The 19086-nt window shown below is 47.4% G+C and overlaps 1 protein-coding gene across 8 annotated transcripts in view; it reads right to left on the minus strand.

The window, feature by feature from the left end:
* The window catches only part of VSTM4 (V-set and transmembrane domain containing 4), a 112391-nt gene extending 93773 nt beyond the window's left edge, over positions 1-18618 (minus strand). For 7 of the 8 annotated variants that reach the window (XR_008537385.2, XM_054659550.2, XM_054659551.2 and 4 more), the window contains exons 1-2: positions 18526-18618; positions 10689-11090 (exon numbers count right to left, since the gene is read on the minus strand). Coding sequence is in view for 7 of the 8 variants with exons in the window: in XM_054659550.2 (XP_054515525.1) it covers positions 10689-11090; positions 18526-18580 (457 nt within the window). In the remaining variant the exon portion in view is untranslated. Of the gene's footprint in view, positions 1-4134; positions 6965-10688; positions 11091-18525 lie in introns of those variants that run through there. The other variant, XM_003317953.6, reaches the window with a different exon arrangement.
* Between the last annotated feature and the right edge of the window lie 468 nt (positions 18619-19086).

A 19086-nucleotide genomic window follows, 5' to 3' on the forward strand; every position in this document is an offset into this window, starting at 1 on the left:
CCTGCTTATGCTCCCTCAATTCTCATCCCGTTTTCCTTGTGCCACCCTCTTCAGCCTTGCTATGCCCCCACAGTGCTGGGCACACAGCCCTCAGGCCTCAGCCTTCCTCACCAGCCTTGGGGCTGGGCAGGGCATTATTGTGCACTCCACTTCATCACGTCTCACCTGCAGTGAGGCTACACCTGCATCTGGCCTGCTCGTGATGAATGAGTGAAAAGCTGCTACACATATTTACAGAGTTAGACCCCTGGGTGTCATCCCAAAGCTCTCTCCATCATTCACATCCAGTCCATCAGTAAAGACTTCACATCTGACCTCTTAATGTCTCCCCATTCCTACTGCCAAAGTTAGTCCTCCATCATTTCAAGCTGGTGCAACTACAAAAGACCCCACTTCCTCCTCCTCTAATCTGATTCCCCCCAGATCCATGCTCCAGGGAGCCAACATTCAAAAGGCTTAGAATGCTTTGTAAGCTTCCAGGCCTAATGCAGAGTCCCCAAAGCCCTGGCATGAGCTGCAGTGCCTGTCCCTCTGGACATCCATGCCGCCCCCACATAAACCACCAAGGTCATCTCCAACATTGCCCTCTCCCTCAGCTCTTAAGGGACCCTTCGGTGTGTTCCCACAGTGCCCTGTGTGCATCCTGTCCCCTGCACTCACACTGCAAAACCCCATGTGTTTGTGTGTCTGCCACCCCTATAGGCAGATCCACCCATGTGTTTCTGGGTCTCCATTATTGCAACAGCCTGGCACGCAGTAGGTGTTTGATAACATGCACACTGAGTGAAGGGATAAATGAATTCACCTAGCGCTGATGGACATCATCACTACTATTTTCTGGTGCTATTTCTTCACTGAGCCGAGCAAACCTTCCTCAATAGAATGGATCCTGTCTCTGAAGGCGGTTGCTCATTTCCTCATCACATTTGCCTCTCTTCTCTAGCTTAAATCTGTCTGTCTGGAAATGAGGTTCCCAAAGCTGACTGTGTAGTCCCAGTTAGGGTCTCACCAGTGTAGTACCTATGACACAATCACCTCCTTCTCAGGGGCTCCAGGTCGATTTGTATGTGGATGGAAACAACACCAGCTGTTGAGATGCAGTCTCACGTTGCAAATGCACGGCTGATTCGCTGCTATTATCACTCCGAATCCTTTCGCAGAGAGAGCCTCCCAGCAGCATCCAGCAATGCTTAAGATTTGTTTTCCCCACATGTATTGCTGTGCTGTTTTTCAAATTGAATTTCATTTTGTTATTTCCTGCCTATATTTCTTACCACTCTGGAATCATTTTTATTATGTGTGATTTCTCGCTGATGTTAAGAACATTTCCCAATTTTGCATTTTCTAGAAAGTTCATTAGGGTGATGTGGGCTTCTTTTTCAATGTTATTGATAAAACAATCAAAGGAAATCAAACCTAACATTGACCCTCATGATTTCCACTAGAAACCTCTCCAGGGGTTTCTGATGCCATGTGTCACTTAGGACTTTTCAATCCATTTTCTCTCTAAGCAGGATTTCTCACCCAGTGAAATCATCACATGGCACAGGCAATTGGAGAAACTGCGTCTTTTTCTTTGCCTTTCCTTTTACCATTGGGTAATAAAAACGACATCAACAAGTTCATCTGGCATGAGATTCTGTGAATAAGCCAGGCATGGCTCCACTGTTCTCCAGAGATTCTGTCCCTTTCATTCTTCATTTCTGTTGTATCATTTTGTGCCCCATGACAACGACAACAACCCTTGGTGCACCCGGGAGCACCACCCTCAGATCTTCCACATACCTGGTTTGCAGATAAACCCCAATTTAATACTTCCTGATGCTTCAAAATCCCCAATTCTCTACTATATTTTAACAATTTGCATAACAAAACATAAAGGTAGCTTATGCCCTGCTCAAAATTAATACAGTGTGTACATCTTAGCCAAACTCTTTCAGAAGTCCCTGCAGGAGTTCATTTATTCGTGTATATTTTTTCAAACAATTTGTACTTATTTTTTTATCACCATACATGAATACTCGAGGACATACCCAGATTTTGGGTAAAATGAAAAATACATACAGCAAAGTAAAGCAGAGACCACTGCAAATATTAGGGTGGGCTGGTTATTTGGATTGGCCTTGGGATTTTTCCTTCTGATTTTTTATTTTTATGACATTCATAAAGCATTTTGCAAGCACGTGACTCACGGGCTGGACTTCGTCAGGGGCAACCATCTTAGGGGTCCAGCGTGAATGCCACAGGCTGCAGGTTGTAGGCAATCCCCCAGCACCCCGTGCCTCCACCCCTTTCTTTCCCACTCAGAGAAGTAAGTCAAAGTCTAAGTGATATGGACTAATGTTGTGATCACAGACTTGACTCCACTGTAATATGGATAAACAATTTCAATCCCCAAGCTGGGAGATTTTAATCAGCATTCATGACAGTATGGCTGTAGCACCCCAGTAATATCCACAGGTTTACACTATTCAATATCCCGACAGGTGAGTATTCCCAGTAATGACCTTCTGCAGACAGTGGGTTCCCTCATGACATTCCCATCCCTTCCCTCCTCACAGAAGAACCCCCTCACCTTTCTTAAGTGATGACCATTCACAGGTCAGAAAAAACTCCAGTTAAGGAAAAGCAAGAAAACCTGGAAAATAGAAAAGGAGTCACATGGCTAGAGGCATGCAAGTGTTTTGCTCAAAAAAAAAAAAAAAAAAAAAAAAGAGAGAGACAAATAAGTTATAAAAACTATAAGTTAGTGGACTTTTCATCTATCTCTGACAGGTTTCTGAAATGGATATTTAAATGAGGGTTTTAAGAAATTAAAAAAGAAGGCCAGGCACGGTGGCTCATGCCTGTAATCCCAACACTTTGGGAGGCCGAGGCAGGCGGACCATCTGAGGTCAGGAGTTCGAGACCAACCTTGCCAACATGGCAAAACCGTGTCTCTACTAAAAATACAAAAATTAGCTGGGTGGTGGCTGGTGCCTGTAATCGCAGCTACTTGAGAGGCTGAGGCAGGAGAATCGCTTGAACCCAGGAGGAGGCAGTTGCAGTGAGCCAAGATCGTGCCACTGCACTCCAGTCTGGGAGACAGAGCCAGACTCCGTGAAAAAGAAAAAGAAAAAGAAAAAGGAAGGAAAAGGAAAAAGAAAAGGAAAGATGCCTAAGAGATATTATCAGGGCAATCCCAGTTGTTTTTGTGATAGGTTAACCAGTAAGGATCATGAAAAAGCCATGGTTGCCTCAAAGCTGGCTTTTAATAAGGCAACTGACAGTCTCTAAGAGTAGCTGTATGGGCTAGATGGAAGATGTGGTCAAGATAAAAACTGAAATAGCAGGTTAAAACTCACAGTAGTGTCATACAGAAAGGGTACAGGTAGTACTGGCCAATGCAATATGGTTAGAAAAATAATGAGATACTAATTCATAGATACTATTGAAATGCAACTGAGAAACACCACATCTGAAATAATAAGTTAACTCATTATGTTGCCAAATATAACTCAACAAAAGTCAAACTTTCTATATACCAGCAATACTGATTTAAAATCTTCACATACATGTGTCTGCATAGCAGGAGATGGTATATCCTAATTACAATTATAAAATACCTAGAAGTAAATATAATAAAAATGTTCGAGAGTCATGTGAAAAAAAATTGTACTGGAAGACATTTTAAAAAAAACCCCTGACTACATGAAGGAATACAACAAGTTCCTGGATAGGAACATTTAAAATCATAAAGATGTCTAAGATGAATATGCCCATAACAAAGTAACCTAAGAAGCCAATGAAATCCCAATCATACCCCAATGTAATTTTTACAAAACTGGGTAAGTGGATCCTCAAGACCATCTTAAAGAAAAACTAAATGTATAAGAATAGCTAAGACAATTTAAAAAATAATGAGGATATTTGCCCTATTCTATAATAATTAGAATAGTGCTATATTGGTGAAGTGTACAAAGTTTTCATTTAAATATAGGGATTTAGCTTATGAAAAATGTGACATTTCAAGCTAGAAAAATACCTCTTCAACAGACAGTGTAGGGATAACATTTTAGCCTTTTGTAAAGAAAAAATAAATTAGCTACTATATACCTTATATAAAAAAACAGATTCCAAAGAGATAAAGGAGTAAAGCTTTCTTTTAATCATCTAAAAATATTAAAGAAAAATATGGAAAACACTTTTATAAGCTTGGGGCAGGGAATCCTTTCCAAGATTCGATACAAAACCAAGGTACCATGTACAATGTATTGAATGTAAATTACATTTCAATAAAAAATTCCACTAGAAAAGAATGCCACAAAGGAAAAAATATCAAATTTGACTACATAAATATCCAGAAATGTGAAATATCTATACGGTAAAAGAAAACATAAACAACGTGGAAAGAAAAGTAACAAACAGGAATAAAATTTTGTACCATATGTAATAGCTAAAAAATTAATGATCAGATCTACACACACACGTACACATATATAAAAAAGACAGCAACCCATTTATTAAGGTTATGGCCAGGAAATTCACAGAATAAATAAATGAACCATGAATAACCATGTTCAACCTTGCTAATAATTGAATACAAAAACAGAAATTAAATTGCACTGTATTGTATTGAATATAATAATCGAAATTAAAACAATGAAATATTTTTCCAATTGTGATAAATAATGGAAAAGATTAATAATATTGATTGTTAAAGAGGCTTCAGGGAAATATGCAATGATGGTCAGAGTATAAATTTGTAAAGTCTTTTCAGTGATAGCATTTTGGCATTGTCTACAAAAATTTTAAATATGTTTAGCCTTAGGCCTAGCAATTCCCTTTCCAGGAATCTAACTAACGGATACACTTGGAAAGATGTACAAGGATTTCACTGAAGCACTGTTTATGTTGGTGAAACACTGGAAGATTCCTAAGTGTCTATCACTGCGGGAATGATTGGATACAGTTTGGTATTATCTCACTATATAATACCAGTTACAAAAGAATACATGTAATATCACCAACAACTTATAAAGCAATACATGCACTATTGTTAAAATACATGTGTGTCTGCGTGTGTGTGTGTGTGTTTGTGTGTGTGTATGAATGTCAATAGGAAAGAGATTTGAAAGATCTAAACCAAATTATTGACAATGATTATCTCTGGGGATGGGAGTGGAACTGGGGATATTAGGTAGTGGGTAGGAGAAAGATATTTGCACATTTTAGTTTTTGCATTGTTTGACTCTTTTTTTTTTTTTTTTTTTTTTTTGTGAGATGGAGTCTCGCTCTGTCACCCAGGCTGGAGTGCAATGGCACGATCTCAGCTCACTGCAACCTCTGCCTCCTGGGTTTAAGCAATTCTTCATCTCAGCCTCCCGAGTAGCTGGGATTACAGGTGCACACCACCACACCTGGCTAATTTTTGTATTTTTGTAGAGATGGGGTTTCACCATGTTGGCCAGGCTGGTCTTGAACTCTTGACTTCGTGATCCACCCACCTCGGCCTCCCAAAGTGCTGGGATTACAGGCGTAAGCCACCATGCCTGGCCAACTCTTTTATGTATAATATTTTTGACATCATCACTGTGCCACAGCAGCTTGAAAAACAACGGCATGACCACATAATGTTGTGTCTACAGTGCTAAAAACAGAAGCTACAAGATGTTGCCAGTGGGAGAGCACTCCATGGGCTGGCATGCCCAAAGAAGGCATTGATGGAAGATGAAAGCTGGATGTGGAGCCCCAAAAAATATGTATGATTGAAATAGGTCAAGGGAAAGAGAGGTAAGGCATCCCAGAGAGGGTGACTACATCCACCAAGTCACGCCTACTTCAAAGTCATCCACAGCAACAGGTGCTAATGACACTTGACAAAGAACATTTTATTCATTCATCAAGTATCTATTGAGGATCAACTGTGTACCAGGCACTGTTGCAGGCATTCATTGTTATCATCATCATCCTCAAAAAGTATATGATTGTGTTAGTCTGGGATCCCAGAGAAATAGAACGAACACACCCAGAAATAATGTTTTACCTGCTATCTGGGCATCGTTTAGCCTAGTCAAGTCAACACATAAAATTAACCAACACTCTTATGTAGACCAATCCATGTGGAAAAGGCATTTTCAATGCTGGTGGTAATATAAATTTGTAAACTATTTTAGAGGTCAATTCACTTCTTGAAATTGTGTCCATTTTTAATTTGGGTAGATCTTTGGACCCAGCAATCTTATTTCCAGGATTTTATGCTAAGGTCAGGGATATTCATGGAGATTTATTGACAAAGATTTACAGCAGCTTCAAATGTCCAGTAACAATAAGCAGGAAGCTAAATTGAGGTCCATCTGCATGATGGAACATTATTCCATCATTAACATTATGTTTTGGAGGCATATTTAACAAGGGAAAATGTGCACACTATTTAGTAATATCAGAAAAGCCAGTCACAGAACACTCTTTACAGTAAGATTGAAATTAGGTTTTAAATTTTAATTTGCATAAAATGACAGGAAGGATTTGCACTGAAATGTTAAGTTGAGTAGAGATATGGTAAGTCATTTTTATTTTCTTCTTTAAACCCTTTCAGTATTTTTCCATGTTTTCTATAATTGAACTATATTACACTATATTACTTTTGCAATAGAAAACAACCAACATATGGAAATCAGGACAGATAATAAGAGCCAACACTCCTATGGCTCTTCTCAGAACTGGGAGTTATTTTTTAAATATATCATCGCAGGTCACCCTCCATGTGCTGGGCGAGGTGTTCATGACAGGGAAATGAGGAGAGACCAGGCACCAGCCTTTCTTTCTGGGAGTTTCCAGTGAAAGACAAGCAATTTTATCTCACATCAAGAACTCTGCAGGAAGGAGGCCATGGTTAAGTCTGTGGTGAAGGGCAAAGAGTGAGGTAGTATTACAAGGGAAATCCCAAGAAAAGCTCCCCTCTCCACTGGATGGCTGGAGACTCCTGTTGAAAGGAGGGAGGTGACATGAGCAGGTTAGACAAGAGAGACCACGGGCCTGGGGTCGGGGGCACTCAAACCCCCAAGAGCTCCTGTTTGATATTCTAACCCAAAGGTACGGACCACAGAACTTCTCATCCTTGTTGTTCTGTGTTTTTGTTTTCCATTTAAGGTGGCTCACACCTGTAATCTCAGCACTTTGGGAGGCCGAGGTGGGTGGATCACCTGAGGTCACAAGTTCAAGACCAGCCTGGCCAACATGGAGAAACCCTACCTTTACTAAAAATACAAAAATGAGCTGGGTGTGGTGGCGCATAGCTGTAATCCCAGCTACTCAGGAGACTGAGACAGGAAAATTGCTTGAACCCAGGAGGCAAAGGCTGCAGTGAGCCAAGATCACACCACTGCACTCCAGCCTGGGTGACAGAGCAAGGAGACTCTGTCTCAACAACAACAACAACTATGAACATGAGGTGGAAATTTAGGAAAATAAGGCCGTTGGAGAGGAGCAAGGCCCAGGACACCGGGAAAGGTGCTCTGGGAGGCTGCAGCCATGCGCCTCTCCTGGCCCTGCCCAGGAAGAACAGGCAGCCAAGGCTCTGCACAGCCCCAGCCTGGGGCGGACAAGCTCCAACCCAAACAGCCTGCCTGGTTTCAGGCCATTTGCTTGGGGTTGCTTTTCCTTAACTGCCTTGGAACAGTCCCCTGGAAGCCTAAATAGAATGTTCTAGAAGATATGGTCACTGCTTCCTAACGTTTTGAATCTTTCCATCAGCAAATCATGGCCCTGCCCAGGAGCTGAGATGGAGCAGACATGGCAAGGGAGGCTGAGCTCCGCTGAGAGGGTAGAACCACTTCTGGGTGAGAGGTCAGAGGGGAGTGGGCGAGAGAAGTGGAGAGACATAGAGAGATAGAGAGATACAGAGAGAGAGACACACACAGAGAGATAGAGAGATACAGAGAGAGAGAGATACAGAGAGAGAGAGGGACAGAGACACACACGGAGAGAGAAAGAGACAGAGATACAAAGAGAGAGAGACACAGAGAGAGAGAGAAGGAAAGACAGAGAAACAGTGAGAGAAAGACACAGAGGGAGAGAGACAGAGAGACACAGAGGGAGACAGAGACACAGAGAGACAGAGAGAGACAGAGAGATACAGAGGGAGAGAGACACAGAGAGAGGGAGACAGAGAGAGAGAGAGAGACAGAGATACAGAGAGAGACAGACACAGAGGGAGAGAGAGACAGAGAGAGATGGAAAGACAGAGAGAGACAGAGAGAGACCAAAAGACAAAGAGAAAGACAGAAGGAGAAAGAGACAGAGAGAGAGAGGGAGAGACAGAGAGACAGAGAGAGAGAGAGAGAGAGACAGAGAGGGAAAGAGATAGAAAGACAGACAGAAACAGAGAGACAGAGAGAGACAAAGAGACACAGAGGGAGGAAGAGACAGAGAAAGAGAGAGAGACGGGGGGAGAGACAGAGAGAGATATACCAAGAGACAGAGAGAGAGAGAGACAGAAAGAGAGAGAAAGAGGGAGAGGCAGAGAGAGAAAGAGTGACAGACAGAGAGGAAAGACGAAGAAGAAAAGAGGCGGGGAGTGAAGGGAAGGGGAGCTGAGGAGGGGAAGGAAGAGAAACCAGAGGACCAGGGCAGGAAAGTGGGGGAGCAAGAGAAGAAGTGGGGAAAGATTCTTATTTCCAGTGAAGTGTTAAAAACTACCTCATGTTTTTGGAGCAAGTTCCCAAACAAATGTTCTAGACTGAACCCAGCTTCACTCACTGCAATGAGATTCACGTTAACCAACAAGCTAGATGACTCTGCTTACTTGAAGGTAGCAAAGCTTTTATATGTTTTATTTGGCAGAATGTCATCACTGCCAAGATATTTCGTCTGTGACTCCAGAATACACTGTGACACAAAGACCAAAAACAACACAATTCACACATACACACGTATCATATGTGTGTGTGTGTATATATATATATCTTGTGTGTATATATATGTGTGTATATATATATGTATGTATATATCTTGTATATATAAAAGATCTTGTGTTTCACAGCCAAGTGGTATTTGCAGTGGGTTCTTGGCCCAGCCCTTGATGATCTGATGTCTTGTTTTCTATGTGAAAATAATAAGCCAATAGTCATTGGTTTTCTTGAATTAATTTGCTTAAGGAGAAAAATTGCACATTCTATTTAATACCTCATTCTGTACTTATAAACATTACAACAAGCAAACTCCAAAGACAAGTAAAATTGAACTACTGTAAAGACTCTGTATATAAATTATTTTACTCTATGTCCCTTATTCATATAGGACATTAAAAATACTTTCCACAACTAAGTTTTGTCCTTTAAAAAGGCTTGTCAAAACAACATCACTAAGGACTTGAGTATTTTGTTATATGTGTACAATAAAATTAGACCCTTTTTTGTATTTGAGACTATCAGCTGTACTTTGTGATCCTCTTGATCTTGTGCCAAACTAAATTCAATTTCAAAGCAATCAAAGGCAAAATTTAGTGCACAATAGGAAGTCTTACTAAAATTGTGAGAGGTGTCTTCCTGAATAGAAACATTGGTGATAAAAAAATGACAACCCCAAAATATGGCACTTGGTAGCTGAGATGTTGCAGAAATGCTGTCCATCCCTCCTATCTGTCTTCAGGAAGGGAGGGCTACCCCTGGTCCTCTGCCCACTTCCTCATGAATTTCTTGGCGAGCTGTTGCCTAAGTTTGGATCAGTTCCACTGGGCAACCAGCCTGCCCTGCTCCCAGGCCTGACGACTCACAGCAAGACCTCCCAACGTGTGCCTCCTCCATGGGTGCCCGGCACCCCCCAGCCAAAGCCATCAAGCCTGCACAGACCTGGGTGGGAGGCTGAGCACTGACAAACATGCTCTCCTTAGCCAAACTCCAGCCGGGCTCCTCAGAGCCCCTTCTCGACTAAGCCTCAGTCTTGGCCTAAAGACTCCAACAAACACTAACATAGTTTCTAATGGCTCAAGGCCACATGCCTATGCCTACGATGACCTCCTGAAAGTGCCTGCCTGAGAAAACTCAAGGCTGCCAAAAGCATTTACTGCTTGTTCCAGCCAACACCTGGAACCCCCATCTCCCCATCTCTGTGGGAAGGTAGAAACCAAACTTCAAACTTCGATAAGCATGTTAGCAAACCCAGATGGCTCCACATAAGCCAAACCTCTCCCTACTGCTTTTTGCAATTTTCACACTTCTTTGACTCTACTGAGTCCCCACTCACCCCCACTCACTCATTCTCCTTTTAAAACAACCAGTCATGTCTGCACAAATCAGAGTTGAGTCCAGTTCATGCCAGGCTCTCTTCTCTACTGCAATAGCTACTGCTGAATAAAATCTGCCCTGACCCCTTTGATCAGGGTCCAGCTTTGTTTACCTTTGACAGCACACAGCAGTCCAACTTCAGACACATAAGAGGCTTTGCCCAGAGGTTGGGCTGGGCCATGTTGGGGCAGGCACTTGGTCCTTTCTGTTCTCACTTCTGTGTCTACACAGCACATTAGCCAGTGTCCAGGTAAAGATCTACCCTCACCCCATGGCATGACTCATGTCTGTGACCAACAGAGGCCCACAAGATATGTTCTAGTGCAACACAGCCAACCCGGGAGCCCCTGGGTGGTGGCTGCAAAGGGGGGCCTACTGGCCTGCCCCACCACCACCTCTACCCAGGGAGACCAAGACCCTCACCTCTCATTTCCGTGGCTGAGGAGCCATTGGACCAGGCCGTCCACTTGTTCCTGTGCCTGCTGATTTCCTGGACTCTGCAGATGTAATGCCCTTGGTCGGAGGGCTGCAGTGTCAAGACGGAGAGCCTGTAGAGCGCCCCCCGCTGCTCCTCCAGCAGGCGCAGCCTCCGCCGTTTGGCACTGCGGCTGAAATTCCCATAGTACTGCACCACCCGGAGCTTGGTCATCTTCACCATCAAGGCCTCCTGGGAGTCGGAGGAGTGTGCAAAGAACCAGCGCACGGCCAGCAAGCTGTCCTTCCGCCTTTTCTGGGAGACGTGGCAGAGGAGAGTGGCATTCTCCCCCTCCAGGTAGTCAACCACAGGCCCCGGGGACACAGTGACATTGAGGGCCGCACAGACCTCTGCAGAGAAAAAGGGGAGAAGAGAGGATGAGGAGGGCCCCAAGTCCCCCTGTGGGCAGTCCACAGTCTAGGAGCCAGGAAATGCCTCCACGCACTGGGCATCCTGGTGCTCTGCCTGGCCAGAGAAGCAGGCGGCCCCTCACCTCTCCAGAGGAGGTGTTCTTCTGGGGGTGAGCCTCTGTGGGCCCCCACTGTCTCATCTATGGGACCACCCTGTCCATGTGGGATGCTAAACAATGACCTCCTGACCCAGAAGTATTTTTCAAAATTTTGTAATTAGTTGCTGACGTTTAAAATTCAAATTTCATGTAAAAGATTTAGATTTTTGGAATTTCTTAAAAATGTCTAGCCCACATCCAACCCCCCACCACTCCCCACACCTTACCACCCGGCCCCTGCCCCTCCCCAAGGCCTACTTTTATCAGTTTTGTCCCTGGCCTGATGTCAGCTGTGCTGTGGGTGGGGAGCCGCCCTGAAGCAGGGCAGGGTAGGGCCCTCTCTCTGGTGGCCTGTCCACCAGGAAGCTGGGCCCCTTTCCCTGACTCCGCTATTTCAACTGTACCCAGGGCAGATGAGTAGTAAGGTCGGATGTGAGCTGGGACAACAGGGGTTGCTTGGTTTCCTATTTGTAGGATCCATCGTCTCAGAGTTGAAGAGCAAGAATAAAGAATGATTAAACCCCAGGAAGAGGAGGGATGAGAGACTCTCCCAACAACCCAAAAGACACTTTGGAATTCCAGGCCCCATCCACAACTTCCTGTCCTTTGGTTCCTTAGTTAAAACCAGCCCGAGGGCTGCCCACTCCCAGCCACTGTTCTGCCCCTGAGCTGACCTGTGATGGAGCCACCCCAGCGCCCACTCCACCACCCAGACCAGTAGACCTCAGAGAGGCCGACTGCTGAAGTCTTCTCCCAGGAGCCACGATTCATGGTGCACCCTGGGCTGCCCAGTGCGACCAGGCTGCCCGGTGCTCACAGCACAGCCCTCTGGCAGGCAGGGCCCGAGAAAAGATGCTTTGCACAGGATGCCTGGAACCTCTTTCTGCCAAGTCAGGGCTGTCTTCTCACCAGGTTCCATGTCCCCACCCCTGTACTGCCCCATGTATCACTCCAGGAAGCCATTCGCCTCCACCCCCCCACACAAGCAGGTGTCCCCGTGGTCATCCCAAAGCACAGCTTTCAGTCCCAAAATGCCACCATCTGGTAACAGAAGAGGGCTTGGGCCCCAGATGTCACAGCCACCAAAACCTTTGACCCCTGGGCAGTGCTGCAGGGAAGCAAGGAGGAAAGTGGAAAAACAGATCAAGCAAGATCTGAACATTTGACAAGGAGGCTGTGGAGCAGCAAGCAGGTGGCCCTGCGGTGGGCTGGGGGAGGGATGGTAGATACAAACTATTCTTCATTGTAAAAATCCAGGCAACAGGTCTTCCTCCTATACAGTTTCCACTATTGATTTAATAACTGAACACCTCAAGACAGATGATTTCAGGATCATTTTTCCTTAATTTTCTTTCTCATCTCTCAGAAGACAAGCACTAGCCCACAGGATATTCAAGGGTAATTCCATGAGCCTTGACTTCATCACACCCATAAAGTCCCTTTTGTCATACAACGTTCCATTCACAGGTCCCCAGGGATTAAAACACCAAAGTCTTTGATATATACGGAAGTGAGCTCAGAAGAAAAAGGGTTAAGGCTCAGCTGGACTCTCCGCTGGATGGGTATGAGGTCTTCTATGTCTACAGTGATGCGGGAGATACTTAGGGCTGCAGACTAATGTGTAGCCAAAGGAGGGACCCACTCTGGTAGCAATCCCGCTGTCATCAGAAGCCCCTCCTGCAAGGCAAATGAAGAGGAATTGGCCCCACAATTCCCCCTGCATCTCGCCCACCTGGCAGGCACCTGGCCCATGGGCCATGTTAAATTAGTCAGAAGACATTTCTTCCTCACTGCTGAAGCCCTGTGTGAAGTCCACACAGCTCCCACGGCAGGAGCTCCCTGGTGAGGAATGCAGCAGCTGGGGGACACTGGCTGACCCAGCTCCAACAGCTGCCGGGGTTGGGCAGCCAGAGAGAGCAGCAACGATGCAGCAGCTGGCTTCCAGAACTGAAGTCCAGCCCCACCCCGCCCTCAAGAGCTTCCCAGTGGAGGCCAGGAGAGCTGAGGAAGGCAGGAAATTGAAACAAGATGGGTGGGATGAGAGTGCAGCCGGGACCCCACGCCCCAGGCTCCTCCTATTAATGCTACATGGAAGAGGGATTATTTATAGTGACTGAAACCAGAAGGATGTGCCAAGTGCTCCAGTCCCCATGGGAGGCCAGATTTCTTCCTGGAGGCAAGCTAGTAACCCTTCCACTTCTGTGGCTCAGGACGGGGTCAGGGGATCCCAGGAAAGGGAAAGGACTATTCTCTAGCCTTCCAGGATGAACCCTCTTTTTCTATAGGCGCACCTCCCTGCCTTCATTTTGCCCCATATTCTCTTACAAATGGCACGAACTTCTGTTTCTTCTACCAAAGTGCAAAGACCTTTGTTATGGGTTGAATTGTGTCCTCCCAAAATTCATATGTTGAAGCCTTAGCCCCAGGACCTAAGAATGGGACTGTATTTGCAGATAGGGTCTTTAAAGGAGTAATTAAATTAAAATAAAGTCATTAAGCTGGGCCCTAATCTAGTATCAATGGTCTTTATAAGAAGAGGAGATAAGAACACAAACACCACAGAGGGAAGACCCTGTGAAGACACAGGGAGAAGGCGGCATCTCCAAGCCAAGAAGAGAGGCCTCAGGAGAAACCAACCCTGCCAGCACCTTGATTGGATTTCCAGACTCCAAAATGTGACGTTTCTGTTGTGTAAGTACCCCAGCCTATGGTACTCTGTTATGACAGCGTAAGCACACTAATCCAGCCCTGTTCACAGCAAGCTTCATTCCAGCCCTCTACCTGCACCTTCAGCACCAGGAGGTGGGTGGTGTGGTTAGAACTCTGATGGCCACAGGCCCCCACCAAGTCTGAAAGCTTTGCTGGAGGACACAAGCTATTCAGGTTGTGGGGTCCCTGTGCCTGTGACAAGCCTTCTCAGCAAAGCTGGGTGCCTTGAGTAACATTCTTCTCTTCCCCAGCCCTGCCTTAAACCCAACAAAGGTGGCACATGTATCCAGGCAACTGTGAGATGGGGCAAAGCAGGAGGGAGGAGAGGGAATGCAGTTAGGGCACCCAGGGGCTGGCAAATGTGAGCCAGTTGGGTGTTTATTTCAATACTAAGAGAGAGGTAGTCCGTTATCTTCCCCCGCAGTCATCAGGACCATAGGGCTCAGCAGAGGGAACACCAATGGCAATCAGAGGACAGGACAAGGGGAAGCAGGTGCAGCAGTGTCCAGAGGCAGGAGACAGGGTACAGGGCCCCCGGGAGCCCAGGCTCTTCCCTCTGGATCTCAGTCTGAATGACAGTCCATGCATGCCCAGCTTGTCAGAGGGGCAGGACCTGATGGTGTCACTCGCCCCCTCCTCCACCAGGTAGATGATGGAGCAGCCAGGCAGGGCAGATCCTCCCTCTCCTGGCCTAGGAAGGACTGCCAAAGTCACTCAGGCCCGAAGAAGAAATTAATTTCTTGTTTTGTGACCCTGTGTTGCGGAGAATTGAGGTGGGAGGGAGACCCATCGTCCCCCTCCCTGTTGTACCTCTCCACTCACAGTTCCTGCTTCCTCCAGCTTAAGCCTCATGCAGCAGGCATGTTGTGAAGAAGAAAACAACATTCCTGACCTTGTGCAGTGGACAGTCCAGTGGGTAAGGCAGCCACTCATTGGGGAAAAGACGGGAGAATATAACTACAGTGTCACATGCCACAGAGAAAAGTGCAGGGTTTAAGAAAATCATGGCAAGATCCTGATCTAGACTTCGGGGTCAGGGGAAGGGACTCTGGGGATGTGAGCTTGAGCTAAAGACTCACTTGCAGCTAATGAAATAAAGTTCAAGGCAGCAACAAGGAATGATTTCCAAGGAGGGAGCCCCACCTCTGCAAATGTTGTGAGGCAAGAGGGACCCTGTACAGGCTGGAAATGGAAAGGTCAGTTCATCCTGGTGAACTGTACTCCACTGTGGCCCAACAGCCACCCTTGCCAACACATGATCCTCAGAAGGCATTCCCTACCCCAGTCAGGTTCCCCAAGGCCACTTTTTGAAGGAAGAATATAACAAAACTGATAGGGAAGAGACTGATACAAACAGAGGGACAGGATTCCTGCTGCAGCAAATCCCATGTCTCCAACAAGCACATGCTCTGGGACTTGGTAGTCCTGGGCACCACATGGGCTAAGCACTGGATGTTTATGGTCCCAGGCCTTCTCTGGTAGTTGCAGAGAAACGATGAGACACAGAAGCAGTGGCTTGGTGGGGCTGGGTAGAGAGCCAGGGGCTGGCATCTGACAGAACCAGGCCGGAAACCTGATTCTGTTAGGTGTGAGCCTCCTGGAGTTTCAGCTTCCTCATCCGAAAAATGGGAAAAGGATGCCTTTCACAGTAAGCATAGGCTCCAATGCAAAAGCACCTTTAAAATACAGATAGAGTTTGCATGCCCTGAGACTGAGGAGGTGGGAGCAATAGAAAGTGACATGCACACTGTCCTGTGAGTACAGTGGGCTTCGTGGGCCCACGACCTGCAGGCACACAGGACCCCATGGTTGGAAGGCCTCACACCCCAACATGGTTTAATCTCTGCTGTTGCTATCTTGAAATTTTAATACATTTTAACAAGGAGGCCCACATTTTCATTTGACACTGGATCCCACAAGCGATGTAGCTGGTTACGTTTGTAGACGAATCTCAAATTCCTGTGGATAAAAGTTAAGGTGTCTAACCCCCTTGCTTATATTTGAATAATGTCATGAAAAGGACTAACACCACTCTGAAAACAGCCTAGGACACCGTTGTAGCTGAATAGAACAACCTACTCACTGTGAAGTGGGAGATGGCCACTTCCAGGTGAGGGAGTAAGGACAACTAACAGAACAAGGCAGCAGCCTCATCTGGGATGCAGAGGTGGGCACAGTCCCTCGGTTCTGAGCAGGCCACGGATGTGCTCGTAGCTCTGTGCCTCCCACTTCCTCTCTGCCTGAAGAAACTGCACCTGCTCACTTCAGGGAGACCAGAGCCTCTAAGTTTATAAGGAATGCAAACTGTCAGTACTGATCAGCAGCAGTGAGCTTTCTTATTAAAAGGATAGTCTGAATTCATACAGCTAAATCTCTGAAAGAAATACAGTTATATTACTTAACAGTCTTTGGCACCAGGAGCCAGTATTTACTGAGCACTAAGCAGAGGTGATGCCAGACCTAGCCCATGGACTGATTCACTCACATTAGCCTATCACCTGAAAATAGCTCCATCCAGGATAAAAATATCACCTTGCCCAATGATAGAGGCTAATACCTGCCGGGTACAAACTCTATGCCCTTTAGATGTATTTTCTCAATTTATCCTGATACTCTGTTTGTTCCCATTTTATAGACAAGAGGACTGAGGTACAGAGAGGCTAAGCCCTTGTTCAAGCTCACATAGTAAGTGGCAGAGCTGGAATTCGAACCTAGGCCATCTTGCTTCAAAGACAGCTCAGCCACCTCTCAAGCCTACAGATTTGCTATCGTAAATATATTGTCTGTCAGTTTTCTTTCCTGTAAAATGAGACATGGGACCAGGTGACCACTAGGGTCCTGCTCAGTCCCAAAATGGAGAGGCAGAAAAGTACAGCAGTTAAGAAGCTGTACTTATGTATAAAATGGGTCTGCCAGCCCCTCCCAGCAGGATCGTGGTGAGGAGTCATGAATGAAGCACTTAGAAAAGTGGGTGGCACACAGTGAGTGTCCCACAAGCAGGAGATCTTATCATTCTCCAGGGCTGACCATGGGCACAGCCAGGGCAGACTCTAAAGGCTCCTGAATTCCAGCTCTCAAGGCTCCCGAGGGCTCTGGAAATGTGAGAATGCCCTTGATCCCCAGCAAAAGACAATCTCTGGGACACCCACTCTGACAGCTCCTGCAATTAGAAGGTGGTCATGGAGCCTGGGAGAGGAAGGACCACTGGCTGCTGGCTACTCCACAGAGACCACGAGAACTGGCCCTGCCCACCAGTCCAAGGCAAACTTCTCATCATTTTTCCAGCCGAGACAGTGACAACTGGGAAAAGGTACATTTCCCGCAGCAAGGATTTCAGGTTCACTGGGAGCCTGGCTGCACTCATAGCTGGGGGACAGTGGATGGATTTCTTCCCACTGTTATCCAAGTGCCTCCTCCTCAGACTGGGATCTATGGATTAATGCTGGCTCAAATGCCAGCTCTACACTTGGTAGCCAGATCACTCTTGGAAAATGACTTCTGAGCATCAGTTTCCTAATTTTCAAAACAATGGCAACACAGTTTAGTGGTTATTGACAGAGCCCAGAGCCAGGCTTCCTGGGTTCAAATCCCAGCTCCACCACTTACAAGCCTACTGAATTAAGGCAAGTCCGTTCATGGGCCTGAGCCTCAGTTTCCTCATCTATAAAATAGGGATAATAATAGCACCTCCTTCAGAGGTTATTGGTGAGATTAACCAAGTTCATGTTTTTTTTTAATACTTGGATATATAAACGTGTTGTAGTCATTATTACTTGGAAGTGTTGTAATTAAATGAGATAGGCCCAGATAGGCACCCAGGGAAAGTGACCATCGATACCTGTGTTATTACTATTATTCCAGCCAGTACGGCCCCTGCTGCCCTGAGGCAGCCAGACAGCGTTCTGGGGAATAAAGAGGGAAAATTCTTAAGACACTTACAAGTGGGAGCAGTAAAACCCGAATGAAAGCCATTAGTGTGGACCAAGAAGTTGTCCTCAAAGCAGGGTGCTGGTGGAGAGGCATCGCTGCATCCAGCCGTGGATGCCCCTCTCACCAGGCCTGGTCACCTCAAAAGGCCCACGATCAAGTCCCCGTTCCCCACCTCCTGGCCAAGGCAGATCCAGCCGCTCCTGACTTGTCTTCGGAGTAACTCTCCGAAGAGAGTGAAAGGGAAGTTGCTGCTCCGAGGAACCTGCCAAGAGTTGTGTGTCCTGACTGCCGTGGAAAAAAGGAAAGCGAACCACCAACTTGGGCTGCGCTCCTGCTGCATCTCCCCTCGGGGCCTGCCGCTGGGAAGATCTCGGCTGCTGCGAGAGTACCCAGCCCCAGGCGAGGTCGGGACGGGGACCGCGCTCACGGGAGGCGTCCTCTGAACCTTGGGGAGGCGCCGCTGCGCCCGCCAGACCCTCGGCGAGCCCACCGGAGCGCGCTGGCGACAGTGACAGCGCCGCCCCCCGCCCGCGCCCGGAGGTGGCGGGGCCTCCCCACCAGGCCCGGAGCCCCGGCCTCCCCGGCGCGGCCGCCCGGCCCCCACCCTTCCCGCTCCCGCCTGGCCCCGCCGCGCTTACCCGGGGCCGGAGCCCGCGCCAGCAGCGCGGCCGCCGCCAGTGCCAGCAGCCGCATCTCCCCGCCGCCGCCCGGCGCTGTGACGCGGGAGAGCGCCGCCGCCTGGCCCGGCCGCCGCCAGCCCGCCCCGCGCCCGCGCCCGCGCCCGCCCCCGGCCCGCCCCTTGGGCCGCCTGCCACGCAGGGCCGGGGCTGCTGGGTCCCGAGGCCAGCACCGGGCGCGGGAGCCGCCGCGCGATCGGTTCGCTCCAGGATCTGTGGCGTCTCCTTTCAACAGCCCCATTTCCCAGATGAGAAAACTGAGTTTCTGCAAGGTGATCGCTGGTGACTCACAGAACACACAGCTGCAGTGCGACCGGCGGTCCTCTGCCCACAGATGCACTTATTCCTAAGGGAAGGCGGGATCTGGGAGCCAGGGGGTAGGGGCGCGTCCAGGGAACCTCTGGCCTGAGACTCACCTGCTGGTCGTGGGCCTCCTGCGCTCACTCCACAGGACCCTCGGGAGCCAACAAGCAGCTGAGGGGGGAGAAGCCCCTTCTGCTGCCCTGAAATGGAGGGCGGGGT

Source organism: Pan troglodytes, chromosome 8 (assembly GCF_028858775.2).
Source record: "Pan troglodytes isolate AG18354 chromosome 8, NHGRI_mPanTro3-v2.0_pri, whole genome shotgun sequence".
NCBI lineage: Eukaryota > Metazoa > Chordata > Mammalia > Primates > Hominidae > Pan > Pan troglodytes.